This window comes from Hirundo rustica, chromosome 4 (assembly GCF_015227805.2).
Source record: "Hirundo rustica isolate bHirRus1 chromosome 4, bHirRus1.pri.v3, whole genome shotgun sequence".
Classification (NCBI taxonomy): Eukaryota; Metazoa; Chordata; class Aves; order Passeriformes; family Hirundinidae; genus Hirundo; species Hirundo rustica.
The window spans coordinates 56,363,488-56,382,236 of record NC_053453.1 but is presented as its reverse complement, the minus strand read 5'-3'; the positions used below and the strand labels follow the sequence as shown (position 1 = coordinate 56,382,236).

Below are 18,749 nucleotides of genomic sequence, written 5' to 3'. Positions count from 1 at the left end.
AAAATCACCTAAAATCATTAGATTTTAGTGAGGTCTGAGTGTATATAAAATCGTGCTTGTCTTTTACTTTCAGGTCTCTATAGTAAGAAGTTACCTCAAGGAAGGTGATACAAAAATACACATACTGGAATATCACACTGTAATTTGTATTTTATATCTGTGTCTTGTGTTAAAAAAGCACACTCAGAGAATCCCAAGGCATTCTTTCCCCTAGGTAGTACTAGTACACTTTTTCCTTTAGTCCTTACGAGAGTTTCATGAACTATTCATAGAGATGAATTTAAAGTAATTAGGATATGGAAATATTCTGTTACTTTAAAATTGGATGTAGTTGCTGGGAGCAGAATGGCACCTAGTTTCCTGCAAGGTGTGGCTCGAAAGCTGCTGGTGTGTACCAGTGTTTTGTTACTGGACAGGAGGTTCACTTTGTAGTGTAGAGAGGAGAAGCATTCAGTTTTGTGATGATCCTTGAGGCTTATTTTTCCATAGAGCTGCATCTTCAGTACACGGCACAATCGTAATTGCCTTTTATTAGTCCTTAATCAATGCGCTGAAAGACTGCAGAATCATAAATGTGCAAGTCTAACTGCTGTTAGACCTGTAGTCCTGGAGCTGGAAGGGAAAGCCTGCTCAGTGGGGTCACGAATGACCTGCTGTGAGTTGCTCTGTTGTGTTCAGCAGATGCAGTAATGCCTGTCTTGCATGAAGAGACACAATGCCTTAAGGCCTGGCAACATCTTAGAGTGAAGCTGGGGCGAGCACACCAGAAGGATTGGATTAGAAATGATTGAGCCTTGAGATATCTAATGCTCTGCATATGTTTATTCTGCCTACCTTGATCTCCGAGGAGTTTGCAGAAGAAAGCTGGGAATATTTGCAGGAAGTGATTCTGTAGTGAGCCTTCTGTAAGTTCTCTTTAGAAATTGTACAATACAGTGAGGTTTGCTCATTCAGCTAATAAGGTAGCATGGTGTCTCTCTATATCTTGTGCCTTTCCATTCTTCCAGACTTCAAATGGCAGCACGTCTTCAGCTGTAGAGAGTCTGCGTATGGAAATGTCCTTGAGCCGAGCACTGCTCAGACATGCTGTGGTCTTTGTGCCTGCTCTGCTGATTAGACCTGTTTGTTTAATTAGACCTGTTTGTTTAATTGGAGCGTTTAGAAGTTAAGCTCTGCAGTGCTGTCTTCTGAAGGCACAGATCTGCTGGCTGCTTTAGAAAATCAGAGCAGTTGTATTTGGATTTTATTGGATTTATTTCAAACAGGAGAGTCTGTCAGACGTTCTTCAGGTATCATGAAGATCTTTCCGAAGCTTTGCTTTGCTTGATTTCTCTGAGGATTTACAGGGCAGGGGAAACACAGGCTGTTTGAAGAGAGATTCCTCAGCTTGAAGTCAACACCTGACCGTGTGCCCGTTGTCCTTTCAGTGCCGCCTGAGGGACATGACCTATTCTGCGCCGATTACCGTGGATATTGAATACACCCGCGGCAGCCAGAGGATCATCCGCAATGCGTTACCCATTGGCAGGTGAGATACCATGTGCTGAGCTTCTGCTCTCCCTTTTCATTTGCTACCGTGTTGGGAAGAGCTTTTACTGCAAAACAGATGTAGGCCAATCTTTCTTCCTTGTTCAAAGAAACAGTGAGCAGGCAAATCTTCATAGACAGCTGTACGGGATTTTTAGGGTCTAAGATCTTGTTTTGCAAAAGCTTCTGATAATGTCTCCTTCCAGAGAAGGATGGACATAAGGATGAATGTTGTCTCAGATTCTGTTGATATAATAGATAACAATAGAAGAAATGCAGAGGAAAATGCATGCTTATAGCTGCAAGTTGCGTTACTGTAAGATGAAATCAGACTTATTTGCTTTGTAGCCAAATTACTCAGTCTCTTCTCACTCATGGTATGTAGAGTAGCACCTGTGGAAGGTGGATGGTAGAACCAGTAAAGCAAGCATTAGTTCTGCACGAGTTAAGCTTTCATTTAAAATGGCTTAAATTACATTATTAGGCTGGCTTTAAAGGCATACGTGCAAAAAGGTTTTTTTGCTGTTAAAAAAACTGTTAATATCCAGTTATTATTTTCATGGGAAATAATTTTCCTCATTTGTCTGTAGTATTAGTTTCCTTTGGCCTGTGCTCTTGTTTGCCATGCAGTTTGGACTGGGACAGATGTTTCACTGGAGTTTTCAGTAATGGCATTTGAGTATTCCAAATATTTACCTTACGCCAACCGCTTCTTGTTTGTGATAGAAACAGCCAGTGCATTAAGCTCATATTGTGTGTGTTAGAAAATTTGGTTATGCTTGTCATATGAAGCTTCTTATCTCTGGGAAGCACTTTCTTAGTGAAATATAGTGACAAGTACCTTTTTTTACTCTGCAGAAATACAGAATTTGAGTTCATCAGTTTTCTTTTAGGATGCAAGAATATGAAAACAGCAAAGAAATTAAAATAATTTATTAGATTTGAATACAAGAAATATAGCCTAATCGTGTTTTTTATTGTAGTAAACTTGAATGAAAAATCTCACAGGTTGAAAATATTTGTGTAGTAGAACTCATGAATGATTTTTGTCAATGTGTGTTTTAGAAAACACTTGGAACACAGTTCTTACAAAGGCTCTCCACTAAGGAGTGAAATTTTGTAAGCTGGATCAAAAGTCACCTTTTTTGTAAAAGAGGCTAAAGGGCATGGAGGACTTTTGGTAGATGTAGTGGTAAACTCTTTTATCTTTTGCGAAATACAGCTTTCTCTTTGGAAGTAAACCGTGCTCTCTTTCCAAAGTTTAAATGAAAAATCTGAGAATGAAAAGGTACATTAGGAGGCTGACTATAAAAGTACACTTTTCAGTAATAACTACAAAATCATTGTTGGTTAGTTGTTGAGTAAGCAAAATTGAAAGTGAGTATTGTGTGATTTATCATGGGGTGATAGAATAATTCAGGTTGGAAGAGTACAATCTCCTGCTCAGCCTCTAGTGCAGCCTCCTACTCGAAATGGATCAGCTCTGTGATCAAACCAGGTTGCTCAGTGCTTCGTCCTGTCAGGTCCTGAAGACCTCCATGACAGGACACTGCCCAACTTCCCTGGGCAGCTTTTCCACTGTGTGACTGTCCTCATGGTGAAGAAGTTTTGCCCCCTGTGCAGTCTGTGAATCTTTAGTTTCTCTTTTATTTACTTCCCTAAGCATTGGATTGGTTTTTAATTTCTTGGAATATCTTTCCACCACATGTTGCTTCACAAAATGCTTGCTAGGACACCAGAGAAGTCAGAGCTACTACTGGGGATACTTCATGCTTAGGTTATGAATTAGAGGCACTATCTCTCTGCAGCCAGAAGGTGTCATTCCTGTGTGGGAAATGAGATGTGGACTAACTTTATCTAATAAAAGCTGGTAACAGTGGATCTGCAATGGCATGTTCTTCTCTGCAGACTGTTTGGGGGACCAGGAGTCTTTGCACTAATTGTCACTGGCCTTGGTGACCCTGCTTGTCACGATGCCTGAGTAGCTGCATAATATTTAAATAGGAAGTCTGTGGTTTCTGCTTAGTCTGTAGGTGTCCAGTTTCAGGTCCCTTTTCAATTCCTTGTTCAATGAAATAAGGTGGGCTTATGTGAAAACCTGTTGGTTACAGCATGCATGAGTTCTCATTACCTTAAATGTGTATCTGCAGTTTGTTCAGTATGGTTTTTGTTCTGAATTTGACTATTCATATTTTTCTGTTTGAGTCTGAAGTAAAATTGGAACTGGTTTTCTTGCAGGATGCCTATAATGCTGCGTAGCTCCAATTGTGTGCTTACTGGGAAAACTCCAGCAGAATTTGCCAAACTAAATGAGTGTCCGTTAGATCCAGGTACATTTGCACTCATGTTCTTTTTTCCCCCATCTGTACTTTGAGTTTTAAATCTTTTTAGTCAAAGAAACACCCCTTTGGTATGTTTCCTGCCACCATTAAGTCTTTGTGGAAACTTCTCAAGTGTGTGCTTTGCAACTGAAAGAAATTGTCAGGCTTTTGGTTGAGAACGTGAATAGTTTGATGTTTGCAGACAAAGTTTTCAACCACAAAAAAAACAACACACCAAAATTTTGAATATTTTATTTTGAATTTTGTATATGGTGTTTTACAGTGATGTGTTATATGAGAAAAAAAGATAGAATTCATTCTTTGAAAATTACACAAATCAGGAAAGAGTGAAGTATGATGTCCTCCAAAGTGGGAACTCTCATTTGTTCGTTGCCTTTTGTAAACCAGAATAAAATCTTACTTGTTGCATGATATTATTTGTTATGTAGAGAGGAGTTGGAGGGTTATGACAAGCAACTGCTTTGGTTTTTATCTGTCAGGCTCGTTCATTACTCTTTTAAGGGAGAATTTACTCTCCCATTGTGTACTTATGGATTGCATTCTAATAATTTATATTCAAAGGCATATTGGAGGAGGCAAGTAAGGTGCAAGGGTACTGACATGCAAATTTTTTTTCTGTTAAATAGGTGGCTATTTCATTGTTAAAGGTGTAGAGAAAGTCATTCTTATTCAAGAGCAGTTATCCAAAAACAGAATCATTGTTGAAGCTGATAGAAAAGGCACAGTTGGCGCTTCTGTTACCAGGTATGGTAAATTCCTACCATTACATAAAGGAGATAAACCCAAAGCTTCAGAACTTCACTACTGTAGTTGAAATAGCAGTGGAGGTTTCTTCCTATTATAGTTTAATCAGAGGAGGCTGTAGACATTCATTGCTCCTGTCTTGCTACTGTCATTTTGTGTGCTAAAACTCTAATCCCTAAATAGTGTAGTATTCCACAAAAATCAGTGAGTTGATCATGTATTTCAGCATTCATCCTAGATTAGAGAAAGAAAGTTCTAATGTTTAATGTCACAAAGTGCACTTCCTAAGTGATGGTGTTCAGTCTCAGTTTGCAACAAGTAACACGAAGTTACTGAGGTGGAAGTTTGATGTAACCTCTTGTTTGCCTCTCTACTTAAAATTGACACAAAAACTTCTAAAGGCAAAGGCAGCTGAGGAGGAAACAAATATTTTTGTACAACACAAATTATTGAAACTGGCAAAGTAGTCTAAATTTGGCCTTTCCTCCTTGATCAAATTTTGTTTCTGTTTTGTTTCTATTTTGTTCAGCCTTTGGATGGTTGTTTTTTTATTTTTTAAACTGCGTTCTGGTCCATTCTATGGTGCTTGCCACTGTTCAGTATTAGGGCTGTTTTTTCTTCTCCAGAGGCTCTCACATCTCTCCAGCTACTCTGTTGTCTCTCAGTAAGTCCGGATGAGGTTAATGTACCGCCAAGTACTGTTATGTCGGTACCACTGTTGCTGCATTACTTGTTCAAAATTTGGCCTTGCTGGTTATATCCAAACTGATTATCAAAGCACGTAAAGATGATTTTAAAAAGTACAGATTTCTACTTGCTCAAGTCAAATATTCCAAATAGTCCCCAGCAGAGGTGATAATACCCTATAACCTTGAAGTTACAGGCTGATCCCTGACAGGTGTTATGTAATTTTTAAAAGAGGAGAAAGTGGGATTAATTCAGCTGAAAAGTTGTTCAAGCTTGCTGTGTTCTATACAAAAGATTCTAGGAGTCACTGCAAACACTCTGTTGGACATGGTGTTATTTTTATTTTAACTTCAGTTCCACTCATGAGAAGAAGAGCAGAACAAATATGGTTGTGAAACAAGGAAGATTTTACCTGAGGCACAACACTCTGTCAGAAGATATTCCCATTGCTATCATATTTAAGGTAACACAGCTGTTTGTTTGGATAAAAAAAAAAAAAAAAAAAGAGGAGGGGAAAACTGCTGTCCTGTATCTCAAGAATGAAGATCAACAGCAGCTCTCAAGTTAATATGTACAGAAGGACTTGGCAGGGCTTAGAAACTGCAAGCTTTTTTCCCCTGGGTAGTCATCTTTATTGTACAGCAGAAAGGAGAATAAATGCTGTATTTTTCTGCAAGGAGAGCACTGCTGGGCCAAGACAAATATCTGCCACCCCCTTATTCTGCCTTGTGAGGTGCCTCTTGCCACAGGTCAGAAGGATTTTGGTTTGTTATGGGCTACACGTTGTGTTAAGGGTCATTGTTTCTGGTTTTCTGTCTGTGGAATCAAATGCATTAGAGCCAGCAAAGGTGGTGGGTGGACATGCTCTGTCCAGCTGCTGGAGAAGGCAGTAGGGCATGGCCAGGCCTTAGGCTGGGACCTGTCCTGCCAACAGCTGGGAGCTCCACCCTGTCCTGTAATGCTTTGCTGCTGCCTCTGGGTTTACAGCCTGGTACGTGTGCAGGAGGAAATGGAGCTGCGTTCTTGGAAGCACAAAAAAGCCTCAGACTGGATGGATCTAGGCAGAACTCTCTTTCTGTTCCCTGTAGTGAGTTACAGCACAGAGGGTTCGGTCACAGGGAATGATGTGCCAGGAGATGGCAGCACGAGGTCTCAGCATCTGAGCTGGTCGTGCCTGCGGAGCAGATGTTCCTGTCGGGTTTGTCCGTATTACCGCAGTGCTTGATGTGCCTTGGTACTAGAAAATAGTTTAATCGTTGGGTTTAGACTTGAGAAGTAAATGGCTGTTACCTCTGATTAAGCGAATCTCTTCAAATAAGAGAGGAGATCATCTGTTTTTAGTGGCTGGTGGTTAAAGGAGTTTGAGAAGGTGTTTATGGACAGAAGTGCACATAAAAGTGCCAGAATTAAGTTCACAACTCTTGTGTGGCAGGAAAGTGTTAATGTGGTTCTTAATCCATTTGCTCCAGTATCAAACTGCTGGATTCCACCTTACCTTAGAGACTTTTATTACATTTTGTCACCCTGTGCTGATGCAGATAAATACCTGCTCACATAACTGCTCTGGGTTGTTGTCTCAGGAGATGGTTGTTGGCTTGTTTTTCTAAGCAAAATTGAACTGACTGTTTTGTTACTTCTGACAATGTTTGCTGCAATATCTCTCTCTTCATAAGTACATTTTTCATTTTAGATAATATTCCTTAATTTTTCATTTTTAATTGAATAAGGGATTACAGTTGTTAGAAGCTCTTGGCTGTAGTGCTTTTCAATGATTTATATTGGTTTAATACAGTAGCAAATTAGCTACACCCACTTTAACTATTCTGAATGTTCCATTCCAGAGGTTCTCGTGAGTGGCCATCTCCTTTAATGGCATGAAATTCAGGGATCTTCTGTCTACTTCTGATGAGTCTCCAGCTGGAAATGAAAGCAGTCACCAGTCTCCGATTTTCCTTTCTTGGGCATTGCTGTAATGTGCTATTGCTTTGTTCTATTTAATTGCTAGGAGCAAGGTTACACACGTGAATGCCCTCAGCCTGGACAATCCCAAACTTATGGATTCCTGTCTGACTTCAGGTCTCTCACATGGCAGTATTATAGACAGGAGATTTGTTGGAAAAGCAAGGAGAATAATTCCTTTCTGCCAACACCCAAGCCTTGGCAGGAAGCATGTGTCTTCCTTGTTACTAGCAGGTGTTTTGCTTCTTGTGATGTAGAGATCCACATCTGCAAGTGACAGAATTAAGCTGTATAGATAATCTAAGGTCTGAGATTTTGACTACCTTTGAATCCTTAACTTGTACTGAAACAGCTGTGTCATTTCTAATTAAAAACTAAAACAAGAAAGCAATGGCAAAAGTCTGTTGCTCTGCGTTCCCTCCCAGACCAGCCCACAGGCTACAACCAGGTTCCACAGACCTCTGTGCTGTGACTAAGAAAACAAATAGGAACTGGTAGAGGGCTGCCATTCAGTGTGTTGGCCAGCTAGAGGGGGCAGTTTGTCAGGGACTCTCTGAGAGACAGTGAGCAATTTTGGATTGTCTTTCTCATCCCAATAGCTTTAATTGACCTGATGTTATGTATGTGACTTAAGAAATAGATTAGATGCAGAAAATCACTGTAGCATTATAGAAGAGAAAGCAAGTATTGCAGATCTATAGTCGAATGTGTATTTAAAGCTACTGCATCTGTAAGGTGGAGGTGTACTAATATATCCTCTAGATGTCTTTGTCAAAAGCAAGGACTGTGAAACAGAGAACATGACAAACACCACCAACTGACAGAGCTGAGGCTTAAAATTCCTAGAGCTCCCTAGACTAGAAATCTAAGGTCACCCTTGTGTTTCAGGTGTAAAGTCATGGACAGAGCTGCATGCTGGGGGAAGACCTGAACACAGTGTTCTTCATCCTTGTTTTTGGTGAGGAATGAAGTTCAGGCACCTGGGGAGCCATGGAAGTAGAGTTGATCTAAAGGTCCCTTGATCTGGATAGATAGGGTCTGGATTGTGTGGGATCACCCTAAAGGAGGCATCTGCATTCAGTTCATCCTCCTTCATAACTGCAAGCCAGAATGACCTTGTCCTGTTGCTTTGTTTTTTCTGCCATCCAGACCTGTAGGGATCTTTGGGATGCTCAGATGTTTTACAGCCAGTTGTACCAAACACATGTAAGTTGTGGTTTTGTGAAATTTAGGACACTGACCACAACTAACTGAAATTTGATAGGCTACAAAAGGCACGTGCCTGGCACTATTTTAGGGCAGACTTGGGGTATCTGCTCTTTGGATGTGGGGGAGTTAGATCTTTGTAACTGTGCTAGCTTAAACAGTTTGCCCTAATCTTTCTTCTTACGAATGACAGAAGCATTTGTGCAATCCCTGTATATGGAAATGCAACTTTACTTTTGAAGTAGTGACAGAAAGCGGACTATTTTGCCCCTAAGGTATGTGTTCGTTGCAGTTTTTAGAGGGCTGTTAACTGCCTTGTCGTGGGAAGCAAAGGCAGCTAATTTGCTTCCTTCTTACTTTGTAACACTTCTTCATTAGTTAATACACATTTACAACCACAGGGGTATTTAGGGTGTCTTGAGCTGCCTTGCAACCCCAAGAGACCTTTGTTTTAGCTGTGTCAGTTGGGCACATCTCATAGGGCTATGTGACCTGTGCACAGTGCTCTTTTGAATATGTCAGGCTAGGAGGTACACTTGCTTAACCTGGGGAGCTTGTGCAGTTTTAGGTAGCAGCGAGCATTGGAGGAGGTGTGGAATATTTATGTGGTACGTAAGGATGTTTCTATCCTGAAACTCATCCGAGTTAGAGGTAAGATGGTGCTGCTGCATTTGCAGGAAGCTTCCTACATTGCAGGAAGTTAGAGCTGCTCAAAGGTAAGGGCTATTTTTCTTTTGAGTTTGTGATCTCGATTTGGTAGGTTTGAGTGAGCCCTGGGAGCTGAAGTAAGTGAAGGTTGCATGCCGCATCAAAGCTGGTTAGGGAAGGAAGAGGATTATAAGTAACCTACAGGGACTTAAAAGTTGAATTTTATGACCTGAATCACTAGATGCATCTTTAGTTTATGTGAGAGCTGTAAGAAACTGCTCTATGACCTGCGGCAAAAGATTTGAACAGCAAGTTGAGTTTCATTCTTACAAACCTGCTTTAGCCTTGGAGCTGTTAAGGCGCAGCTCTAGAGGAACAGCTGGATGGTGGTCTGACTGGATCTGCAGGATTATGAGTTCCCATGGCTGTTGTTTCATAGCTCGTATCTTTTGAATTATGAAAGCTCCAGACCAATTCTGTCTGTGATGTCAACCTTGAACCTCCCTGACATCTTTTTAATCCAGTCATCTGCCTGTCTCCGTGCTGTAATTTAGCCTGATGGGCTGCAGAGCTACATTCTAGGGAAGTGCCATGGAAACGCCTAGACATCATCATTAAGACATGAGCTGAGGGAGGAAGAGCTGGGCTCACACTCTCGTCTGTGTGCACACAAAGATGGACACACGCATTTGGGCAGGGGAAGCTCCCCAGTCCTGCGAAGGGGTTGACCCAACTTGCACCACTTTCTCCCACTTGAACTCAGGATGATCTGAATATTCTGAATGCTTGCTTTGCCTTGTCTCTTTTATGTCCATTGACTGCTAGCCTTCGGCTGTGGTCTTCCACAGCCTGCTACTATCTCCTTCCTCATCCTTTCACTGCCACTGTTAAATTATGCTTTTGCAATGTCTCCTTCCCCCCTCCCCCATAAAATTATCCCTTTGTGACATTGCCTTCCAATCAAAAAGAAACAAGACATCTTGTCTACTGCTTTGCTTTTATATTAATTCACTTTCCCTCAGCTTTGTCCTAGGACCACAAGTGTTTTAAGCATAGGGCCCATTCCTATACTGTGTGTCCTCTGTGTTTCTGTAAAACAAGCAGCAACCAAGGAATATTTATTTACTGTCCTAATGATGTTACATGTTAATGATTTATTTACTGTCCTAATGATGCTAATTCTAGAGTACTTTTCTTATATTGCTTTGGTTTTCTAGTTGTTTGGTTGTTTTTTCTGTGAAGGGTATCATCAGGGTCTAATTTACTGAAAACCAGAGTGTTAAGATTACAAATCTATCTGACAGCAGCATGGGCCTGCTGCTTGTCCTTTCAGTGTTGCATGTAGATGGATTTGTGTATGCAACTCTGCTCAGGATTGTTGAGAGTACAGAGGAGAATAAATAGGTTTACTTCTGGGCTGTTGTATTAGCACAATTTTTTCAGGCATTTGCCTGAGTTTGAGTCATTAATCATAAATTCATTTCCTTCAATTTGCACATATTTAACAGCTCATGTTGTTGATGACAGCTACTTGCCTTTCCCACTCAGAAATTGAGAATTCTCAGGTGAATTCTTGCTGCTACAAACCCCAGCTAGAAAAGCTATGTAGGCATAAAGATCTTACTCTTATCCTTTTGCCGTAACACTTTTGATCAAAGAATTCATCAAGGCAGAAGAAATCATCAACCCTCTTTAACTTACTATGGCTTTCAGTTTTTAGTGGATAAAAAACATAATAAAAATACATATTGTCTTCTTCCTCCTGGTTTTTATATGACACTTTAGATCTGGTTGCCATCCTAGAATTAACCTGATGGACAGAAATAGGGCGATATCAGATTGCGGTTGATGTGCTTTAGATAAATATATTTGTAGTATACATGCCTAGAATGGCACAAGAAATTTGTTCTTCAAAAACTTCTAGACTTAGTGCAATAATTACATGAATCTAGTTGTTGTTCCGAAATTAGTTTGCTGGTCAGCTGTTAAATTCTAGACACATGAAAACTTACTGTTGTGAAGCTTTCATGCTTTTGTAGACTTACCTTGTGAGTCTGGCTCTCAGGTCAGGAAGGATTTTGTTAACTTCTCTGAGGTTTTTTTAACTACTGTGTCACCTTATTTAAAAGGGTAAGAAAGTGCAATAATATTTGAAAAACAGAGATCTCAGCCACAATAATATCACATGGCCAACTGGTTCTGAAAAGAGCCTTGAGATCAGAGGGGTGACTATATAATGGGATCAAACTATGATGAAACACTCTTACTTGGTGAAGTAACTGCGTCTTGAGTTGGCACTCGAGTCTGTCTGAGATTGTGGAATTGTGATCTGGGCTTTGCATTAAAAGAGGAGAGTCCTCACACTGTTCTGGGTGTGTGATACTTTTGCAGCACTTCTCATTTCTAATAAACCACAAGGTGAAAAGACCGAATTTGAATTTAAAGCAGCTTCAAGCACTTCTTTGTTCATAAAGAAAGAAATGAAAGAAAAAATGAGCTGAACACTTCACAATTAGAGCAACAGTTTTGCAAGGGAATGGCGTTAGCTAGGTGTTAAGCAAAGTGACACTCCATGAAGGCAATAAGAAGGGAAGGTATTTCTGCATTTTTGAGGAAAATGTGACTATTTGGGGTGCTGCCAGTTTTTAATGAGAACCAGAATACTAGAGTCTACATAGGCCATTATTTACAGTGGTCTTTGTGGCAGGCACTTTGGAGAATAATGTGAATGCAGACGTAACTTCCTCACAAAGTTCTGAGAAACATAACTCAGCCAGAAGAGGTTTAGTGAGATTATTTCATTTCTTGATATGGCAGAGCTCCAGGCAAATGTGTGAAGGGGGGGAGCTTTAGCACCATCTGGAATCCACAAAAGCCTTCACTGCTGGCAGCCACCTTGAAACACTTACTGATAGAGAGATTTTTCTAAACCTGTTAAGCGCTTTCTTAGTTTATTAAGCTTATTCCGTGGTATGAAGTCTAACAAGGTGTCCATGGATCAGTGAAATAATAGAATGTCTTTCAAGTGGAATTCTGTAGTGAAGTCATCTTCTAAATGCAGAGAGCTGCAAAAGGGGTAAACTGTAAACATTTCTCCAATATGATGAGCTACATCACAGTCAGCAGAGTTTGCAAAATTGCTTGTGGTAAGAGACTGTGAGTACTCCTTTAAGAAATTTCACCTTCCTTTCTTTATTGTAGATTCTGACTTGGTTTTCATTGTTAAACACTTTGGTTTGCTTTTACTCAGTATTTTTTTTTTCTTAAGAAAAAACCCACAGAATTTAACTCCTGTCAGTGAACAAAAGAAAAAAACCCCCAAAACAGCTCTCCAAAAAGTTGTGTGTCTTCCTGCTGCTTATCAAGATTTCTATTTAACGTTCTTCCATAGCTGGAATATGTGCTGCCAGTGCCAGATGGCACAGTTTCTTAGAGAAGAACTAGCTCTTGCTTAGTAGTAATGCAGACAAACAATACCAAATTAGCATAAGCAAATGTCAGTGAGTTAATATAAAGCCTGTGTTATTTCTGTCTTTTCTTCTTTTTGTAGGCCATGGGTGTTGAGAGTGACCAGGAGATTGTACAGATGATTGGCACAGAGGAACATGTGATGGCTGCATTTGCTCCTAGCCTGGAAGAGTGCCAAAAAGCTCAGATTTTTACACAGATGCAGGTGTGTCTTTTCACATGGCCAGACGCCATAAAAATCAGGATAGTGGGTATTGACCACTTTGCTGTGTCAGCAATGGACATAGACTTTGTGTTTTAAGGTTTGTTTTAGAGGTTTATTTCAAGCTGATGCTTTTAAAAGGGGCATGACTTGTCAAATGTGAGACTTTGCTCTCATGACCTAACCGGTGAAGAAAAAATGCTTTGTTTTCAGAAGCACAAGGTTGTTTTTTAATGGCATAAACCTGTATATAACAAGTAGCAATGTCCATAAAATTAGAGGGGTTTGTTGAAGACTTTTTTTAAAGAGGAATTTTATGACCCATTTTGCAGAAGCCCTCTTGATGTGGCTATGACCGTTTCGTCATGAGTAGATGTTCTTCTACTCTAGTCTTCTCTATTAAGCCTACAGATAGCAGCTACCCTCACTCATCCTAAAAACTCAGCAGAATTCTCTTAGCTCATGTACTTTTTTTAGTTAGCCAGAGCATAAACCATTTTGCTGGGAGCAAATGGGTATATATTAATCTGCTAGAAGAAGCTTTTGGAGATTAATCTTATTTCTGCTATTTCATTGTAAACTTTTTCAAATCATTCCATGTGCGGTCTTCAGTGTTTTAAAGTGAACATCTTTCTGGTTTTCATCTTTGGGGGCTTTTGAGGGTTCCAGTTAGCTTAAAGAGCTCCTAATTCAGAGTCAGGTGAGTAAGATGGTGAGCTGGAGCAACACAGAGGAAATGTGAAGTATCCATGAAGTTAGAAAAAACAGAAATACAGAAGTTATTCAGTGCAAGAAATGTCAAATGAAGTTAATAGAGAGATAGCTCTTTGTGGAAGAGGGTAACAGATGGAAAGGATAATCTGTCATTTAGTGGAAAGGGTGACTCTTTCACATAGCTTCATGGCTTCATTTCCAGGCAGGAACTTCCTGTGAGTTCTTGGATACCTTCTTGACTCATCTAACTAGGAATTCTGCAGATTGATTAACAACTGGTAGGAGAGTAAGAATCCACTGCAAGGCACTTCAGGAGACAGATGGGGATGCCGCACTGTAGCTGTTGGGGATATTAAACAGTGCGTGCCACCTCATGGTTTAATAGCTGAATGAAATTTAGCAAGTACACAAAAGAACTGAAGGTGAAAAGTCTAATTAAATGAACTGGATACCTTTGGAATTTGTAGAATCTTTTTTTCTATATCTGTGCCACATCTTTTCTTTTAGTATCATAGTAATGATGAATTTTCACCACTTTCCATTCCAAATGTTATCAACCTGTGATAAACACATTGTATACATAGTCAGTTTTGTCAATTTTCAGGATTTTTTTTCTCAATATCATTTACATCTTTGTTATTTTGCATTTTTTTTGGTGTTTGTATCATCCATGGCTGGTGAGATCGCACTGGTAGAGGAATACACACATGAGTCCACATGTGTGTATATTTGTATAGGTTACAATTCTGATATTAACTCGGGTTAATTCCCCCCTTCACAGGCACTGAAGTACATTGGAAACAAAGTACGAAGGCAAAGGATGTGGGGAGGCCCAAAGAAAACAAAGATGGAAGAAGCCCGAGAGCTGCTGGCATCAACCATTCTGACCCATGTGCTTGTATGTAACGTTCACGGGTTTTTTGAGCAGGAGTAAGCTTGTATGGTTATTTATGGTGAGAGCTTTGTTGGCAGGGAAAAATGCCTTTGATGGCTTTGTAGCTGAGATAAAGTAAATCATCCTCAAAATAAAGGGGAAGACTTGGATTGAGTCAAAAGAAATCTTTGTGAAATGCTGCAGCATTGAACTACTCAAACTATGCACTGTGTTCTGCGTAGCCAAGCGGTATCAGGTGTTAATTCAGGACTTTCATCCATGACCTATACCTTTATTCTGATTTACTTTCATTTGCTATCTGTTTCAAAGTAACTAATGTTTTTTTTTTTTGCATTTTTAAAGAAAGTTAAGCACCAAAATCCCTTTTGTAACTCAGTCAGCCCAGATTAGCAGTGATTTAAATGGATGTGTCTGAATGAGAACTAACGAGCTAAACCTGAAACATTGGTATGTTTTTGTTTTGTTTATTAGTATGGGGGGTGTTTTGTTTTCTGTTTACAGGTGAAGGAATTCAATTTTCGTGCCAAGTGCATATACACAGCAGTGATGGTACGCAGAGTAATTTTGGCTCAAGGAGAAAATAAAGTAGATGACAGAGACTATTACGGAAATAAACGTTTGGAGCTGGCAGGGCAGGTGAGTTTTTACTTCAGAGCCAAGCATTTCAGGGTTTTGTTACTGTCTCGTAGAATAAGGAGAATCCTTGTCTTCTCAATTGTAGTGTTTTCCCTCTCATTTTATTTTTGTTGGCTTTTCTGTGTTGACTCATAGATCTGCTTCCATGATTGAGACTAATATATTATATCCTCACCTCTGTATTGCTTCTTTATACCAGATGAAGGGACAGAGCAGTGCAAATACAGCATCAGTTCTAGCTGTGGCATAACACTGTTGGTGTCAAGAAGGCAGCAGAAAGAGCCATCCCCCAGTGTGCCCATCTAAGCAGCTGGGTAAGGGAAAAACTGGGACAAAGGAGGTGCCTGCATGTCAGGTCCAGGCTGTCCCACTGTGGAGAACCCAACTTGTGTAACAGCTCGCACAACAGCCACTCCAAGCCTCCCGTAATTTGGTGCCCATAAGTTTGCTCCTTTGTTGTTAGCTGTCTCTCTTGGCCTCTAGAGTAGCATCAATTACCAAAATGAGTGGCTCAAAGTGAACTTGAGCAGCTAATTAAAGTGGTGTTTGTGGAGTTCTCTGCTTGCAGAATTTTGGCACTGGAGGCAGAAGCAGTATCAAAGGGCTGTAAAGTGGGGAACAGTTTGAGGTACCAATGGCTGGCACCATCCCTTTGCAGAGAGGGTGGCAGTTCACAGCTGCTAGCCAAACTGCATTCTCCTAATGCAGAAGGAGGTTGCCTGTCAGGTGAAGGAGCTGCTTAGCTAATCTGGCATGGGTTTTTCCTTGCCCTGTGTGCTTATTTGGTTAAACAGTTTATATTAAGATTGGACTTCTTTGCTGTGCTCAGTACTAAGGTAAGTTGGAGTTTCAGTACGTGGTATCACCTGTGGTTATTGATCCTGCTTCCGAAATTCAGACAAATACACAAAATGCACTGGATTGCAGAAACTACATCTCTGCTGCCCATGGCATTTGTATTGAGATTTCTGTTTCCACACACATAACAATATTTGTTTCTTTTTGTTCCTATCCAGGGGACATTCTCATTTTATTACAATTTTTGAGATGTGTGCTTGCATATTGTCTCATACTCCTCCTATTCACCCTGCCCTCTATGCACACATATTCTAGAGTGCAATTATTCTGGAGTACACATGCTTTGCTTCCTAGTTTTCTGAAGAAACTAAGATGGCACTCTTGAACACATTCAAAGCACAAACACAATGAAAAAAGTTCTTAACTTGTTACGTTAAAAAAAAATTATTTCTTCAGATCAATATTTTTACTGTTCATCAAATTTTTACGCTGGTGCTGAGGCAGAATATGTTTCTGAAGTGTAAGGAGTAGTAAATGGACAATAGTGCAACATTCTGATGGGACAAATATTTTAAGCTATGATGGGTTTCTTTGGTTTCTGCTGTACTATTGCTGTAGTTCAGTATGATTGTAATCAGTAAAATTAGTTGTTTTGTCATCAGATTGTTCTTATTTAGCTGGATTGAAGGAGTAGTTTGTTTTTTTCCAATACTTCTAGAAGCAGAAAGTAGAGCAGGTAAAGAATTTTCTACAAGCTGCAAGAAAAAGGCCTCTGCCCACACAGATGTTAACAACCAAAGTTGTTTTAAATTTAGTGGGAAAAAGTTTTAAATGTAGAAGATCATCACAACAAATGCATATTTTTCTGCATCAAGGAGAACTGTGCACAGGGGTTTTAACACTTGATTAAAAGTAGTTCTTTCTCTCTTGTATTTTAAATGCTCATTTCAAGCTGAATGGTTGAATTCTGCCAATTTTTTTGTGAGATACTAATTTTGTTGGATTGCAGACTAAGTAGTGTGGTATTTTGCCAGTTTTCTAGATGTTTGTGTTTAGCTAAAGTTTGTGAGGATAAAATGGTTATTGGTGGTTTGGTTTTGGTTGGGTTTTTTGTTGTGTGGGTTTTTTTTTTCCCCTTAATGCCAGCATGTTCCTGGAATAAAAATCCTGTTGATTTAAAATCTGAATAAATAATATAAAAAAAAGACTCCCATGCGGGGAGAAAACACAGCAGTCTAAACAGTGTAAAGACATAAATGGCATTGTGTTTATAAAAATGTGTGAAAACAATAGCTGCTAATTTCACACCCCATGGGACAAGAGAGTACGAAACGTGCTTTAGCTTTAGATAACGGAGTTGTATCCACTAGCCAAGCTGGTTTACAGGGCTTTCTCTTAGTCTGTCTGCCACTAGAGGCTCGGTAGGCCAGGTGCCAGCTGAGGTGTTAGCAAAACCTACCGATTTCAGGCTTAATCTTTTCACCTACCTTTTCTCTTCCCTTAATGTGTTCATTATTTGCTTAGCATTACTCTGTTCTTTGTCCTATTTTTTTTTTTTTCCATTTTGTTTCTAATGCAGCTTGCTTTGTATGGGTGAGATATGGAACAGCACCAAAATCCGGCACCCTGGAAAGCAAGGGATTTCTACCCTGTGACAAAAGAATACCGCCTTGACTTCAGAGATTGCCTAATCCCAGCTGTTCTGATAATATAATTAAGGCTGCCTAATGTCTTTAATTTTGCAACCAGTTTGTGTGAAAGGGAGAATTTGGCACTCTAAAGGCTTAAACGCTAAATAGCAATCTCAAGGCGCCTAATTAGAATTCTCTGACATTAAGCTAATTGCTGAAACTGTATTTCAGCAGCTTAACTTCTTTATTAATTTTTCTCAGGATTTTCAATGAAAAACAGTTGATGAGCTGTCAGTATTTTTTTTTTCCTTAAATATAATTTGCTCCTTAGTGCTCCTCTCTGAAGAAGGCTGAAAGGCCCTGGACTAACTATTGAATATTATCAGTGGCATTCCATCCTTTTTCTTAAATCTCTTGCTCTTGACCTAAATAATGTGGTTATTGTGAGATTATTCTTTGCCAGATAGACACAGCTCTTAGAGTCTGTGAGTGAAATGAGCAAAGTATGAGGCTTTCCAGACTGGCAGATAGTAAGAAGTTGGTGTACTTGCGGTGTAACTGACTTTATTAGTTAGAGAAGAGGAAGGATGGTGTGGCTTTATAATCCCCATGGCAAATGGAATTACAAAATTCTTGCAGTTCTTTGAGCAAGAAATCAAATAGGAAAACGTGTTCTGAGTGAGTTTTTGAAGTGTTTAGTTGAATATTTCAGTCCTGCTCAAACCTTTTGAGATCAAATGTTTATTGTAGTTCGTTTCAGAAGAGTTTAGTTCTTACTTAACGTGACTATCAGCCATCTTAAAACAACACATTTCCTCCTCTTTACTTTTTCCCTACTTTTGAAATTCTTCCCTCATAATCTTAATTTTGGGAACTCCAGTGGGTTCTCCTTCCTAATACAATGTTTCATAAAAGTTGCTTTTATTTCGGGTGGAAATCTAATTTCAACTGTGATCTTGCAGGTGACTGGATTTCTTATGACAGTGGTGAGAGGGTATAATTTTGCATCTGTTTATGGTATTGCAAACATCAGGAAGGGCAAGAGAGTCTACAGCACCTTTCTCTCATTCCAAGGTCAGGTCTAAAAAACTTGTCAGTCCCAGTTGGCAGTAGTATTCCACTTTTTTCAAGGGTTAGCAAGCAGTGTGTGTTGTCACCAGCTTTACAGTGTCATTTGCCAACTGTTTTGGTCAGCCCAGCTGGAGCATGGAGGTAGAGGAAAGGAAATGAAAGCTAGTGGCCCATCCTAGGGACAGAGGAATGAGTGTGGTTTACTTTCTGTTTCCAAATGT

The 18,749-nt window shown here is 39.8% G+C and overlaps 1 protein-coding gene across 3 annotated transcripts in view; it reads left to right on the top strand.

Annotated features, from left to right (window-relative positions):
• Positions 1–18,749, top strand: part of POLR3B (RNA polymerase III subunit B) — a 70,369-nt gene that overhangs the window by 4,199 nt on the left and 47,421 nt on the right. For all 3 annotated transcript variants that reach the window (XM_040062207.1, XM_040062208.2, XM_040062209.2), the window contains exons 6-12: positions 1,428–1,528; positions 3,766–3,857; positions 4,496–4,613; positions 5,655–5,763; positions 12,664–12,786; positions 14,279–14,395; positions 14,894–15,028. In XM_040062207.1, coding sequence (XP_039918141.1) covers positions 1,428–1,528; positions 3,766–3,857; positions 4,496–4,613; positions 5,655–5,763; positions 12,664–12,786; positions 14,279–14,395; positions 14,894–15,028 — 795 coding nt within the window. The remainder of the gene's footprint in view (positions 1–1,427; positions 1,529–3,765; positions 3,858–4,495; positions 4,614–5,654; positions 5,764–12,663; positions 12,787–14,278; positions 14,396–14,893; positions 15,029–18,749) is intronic.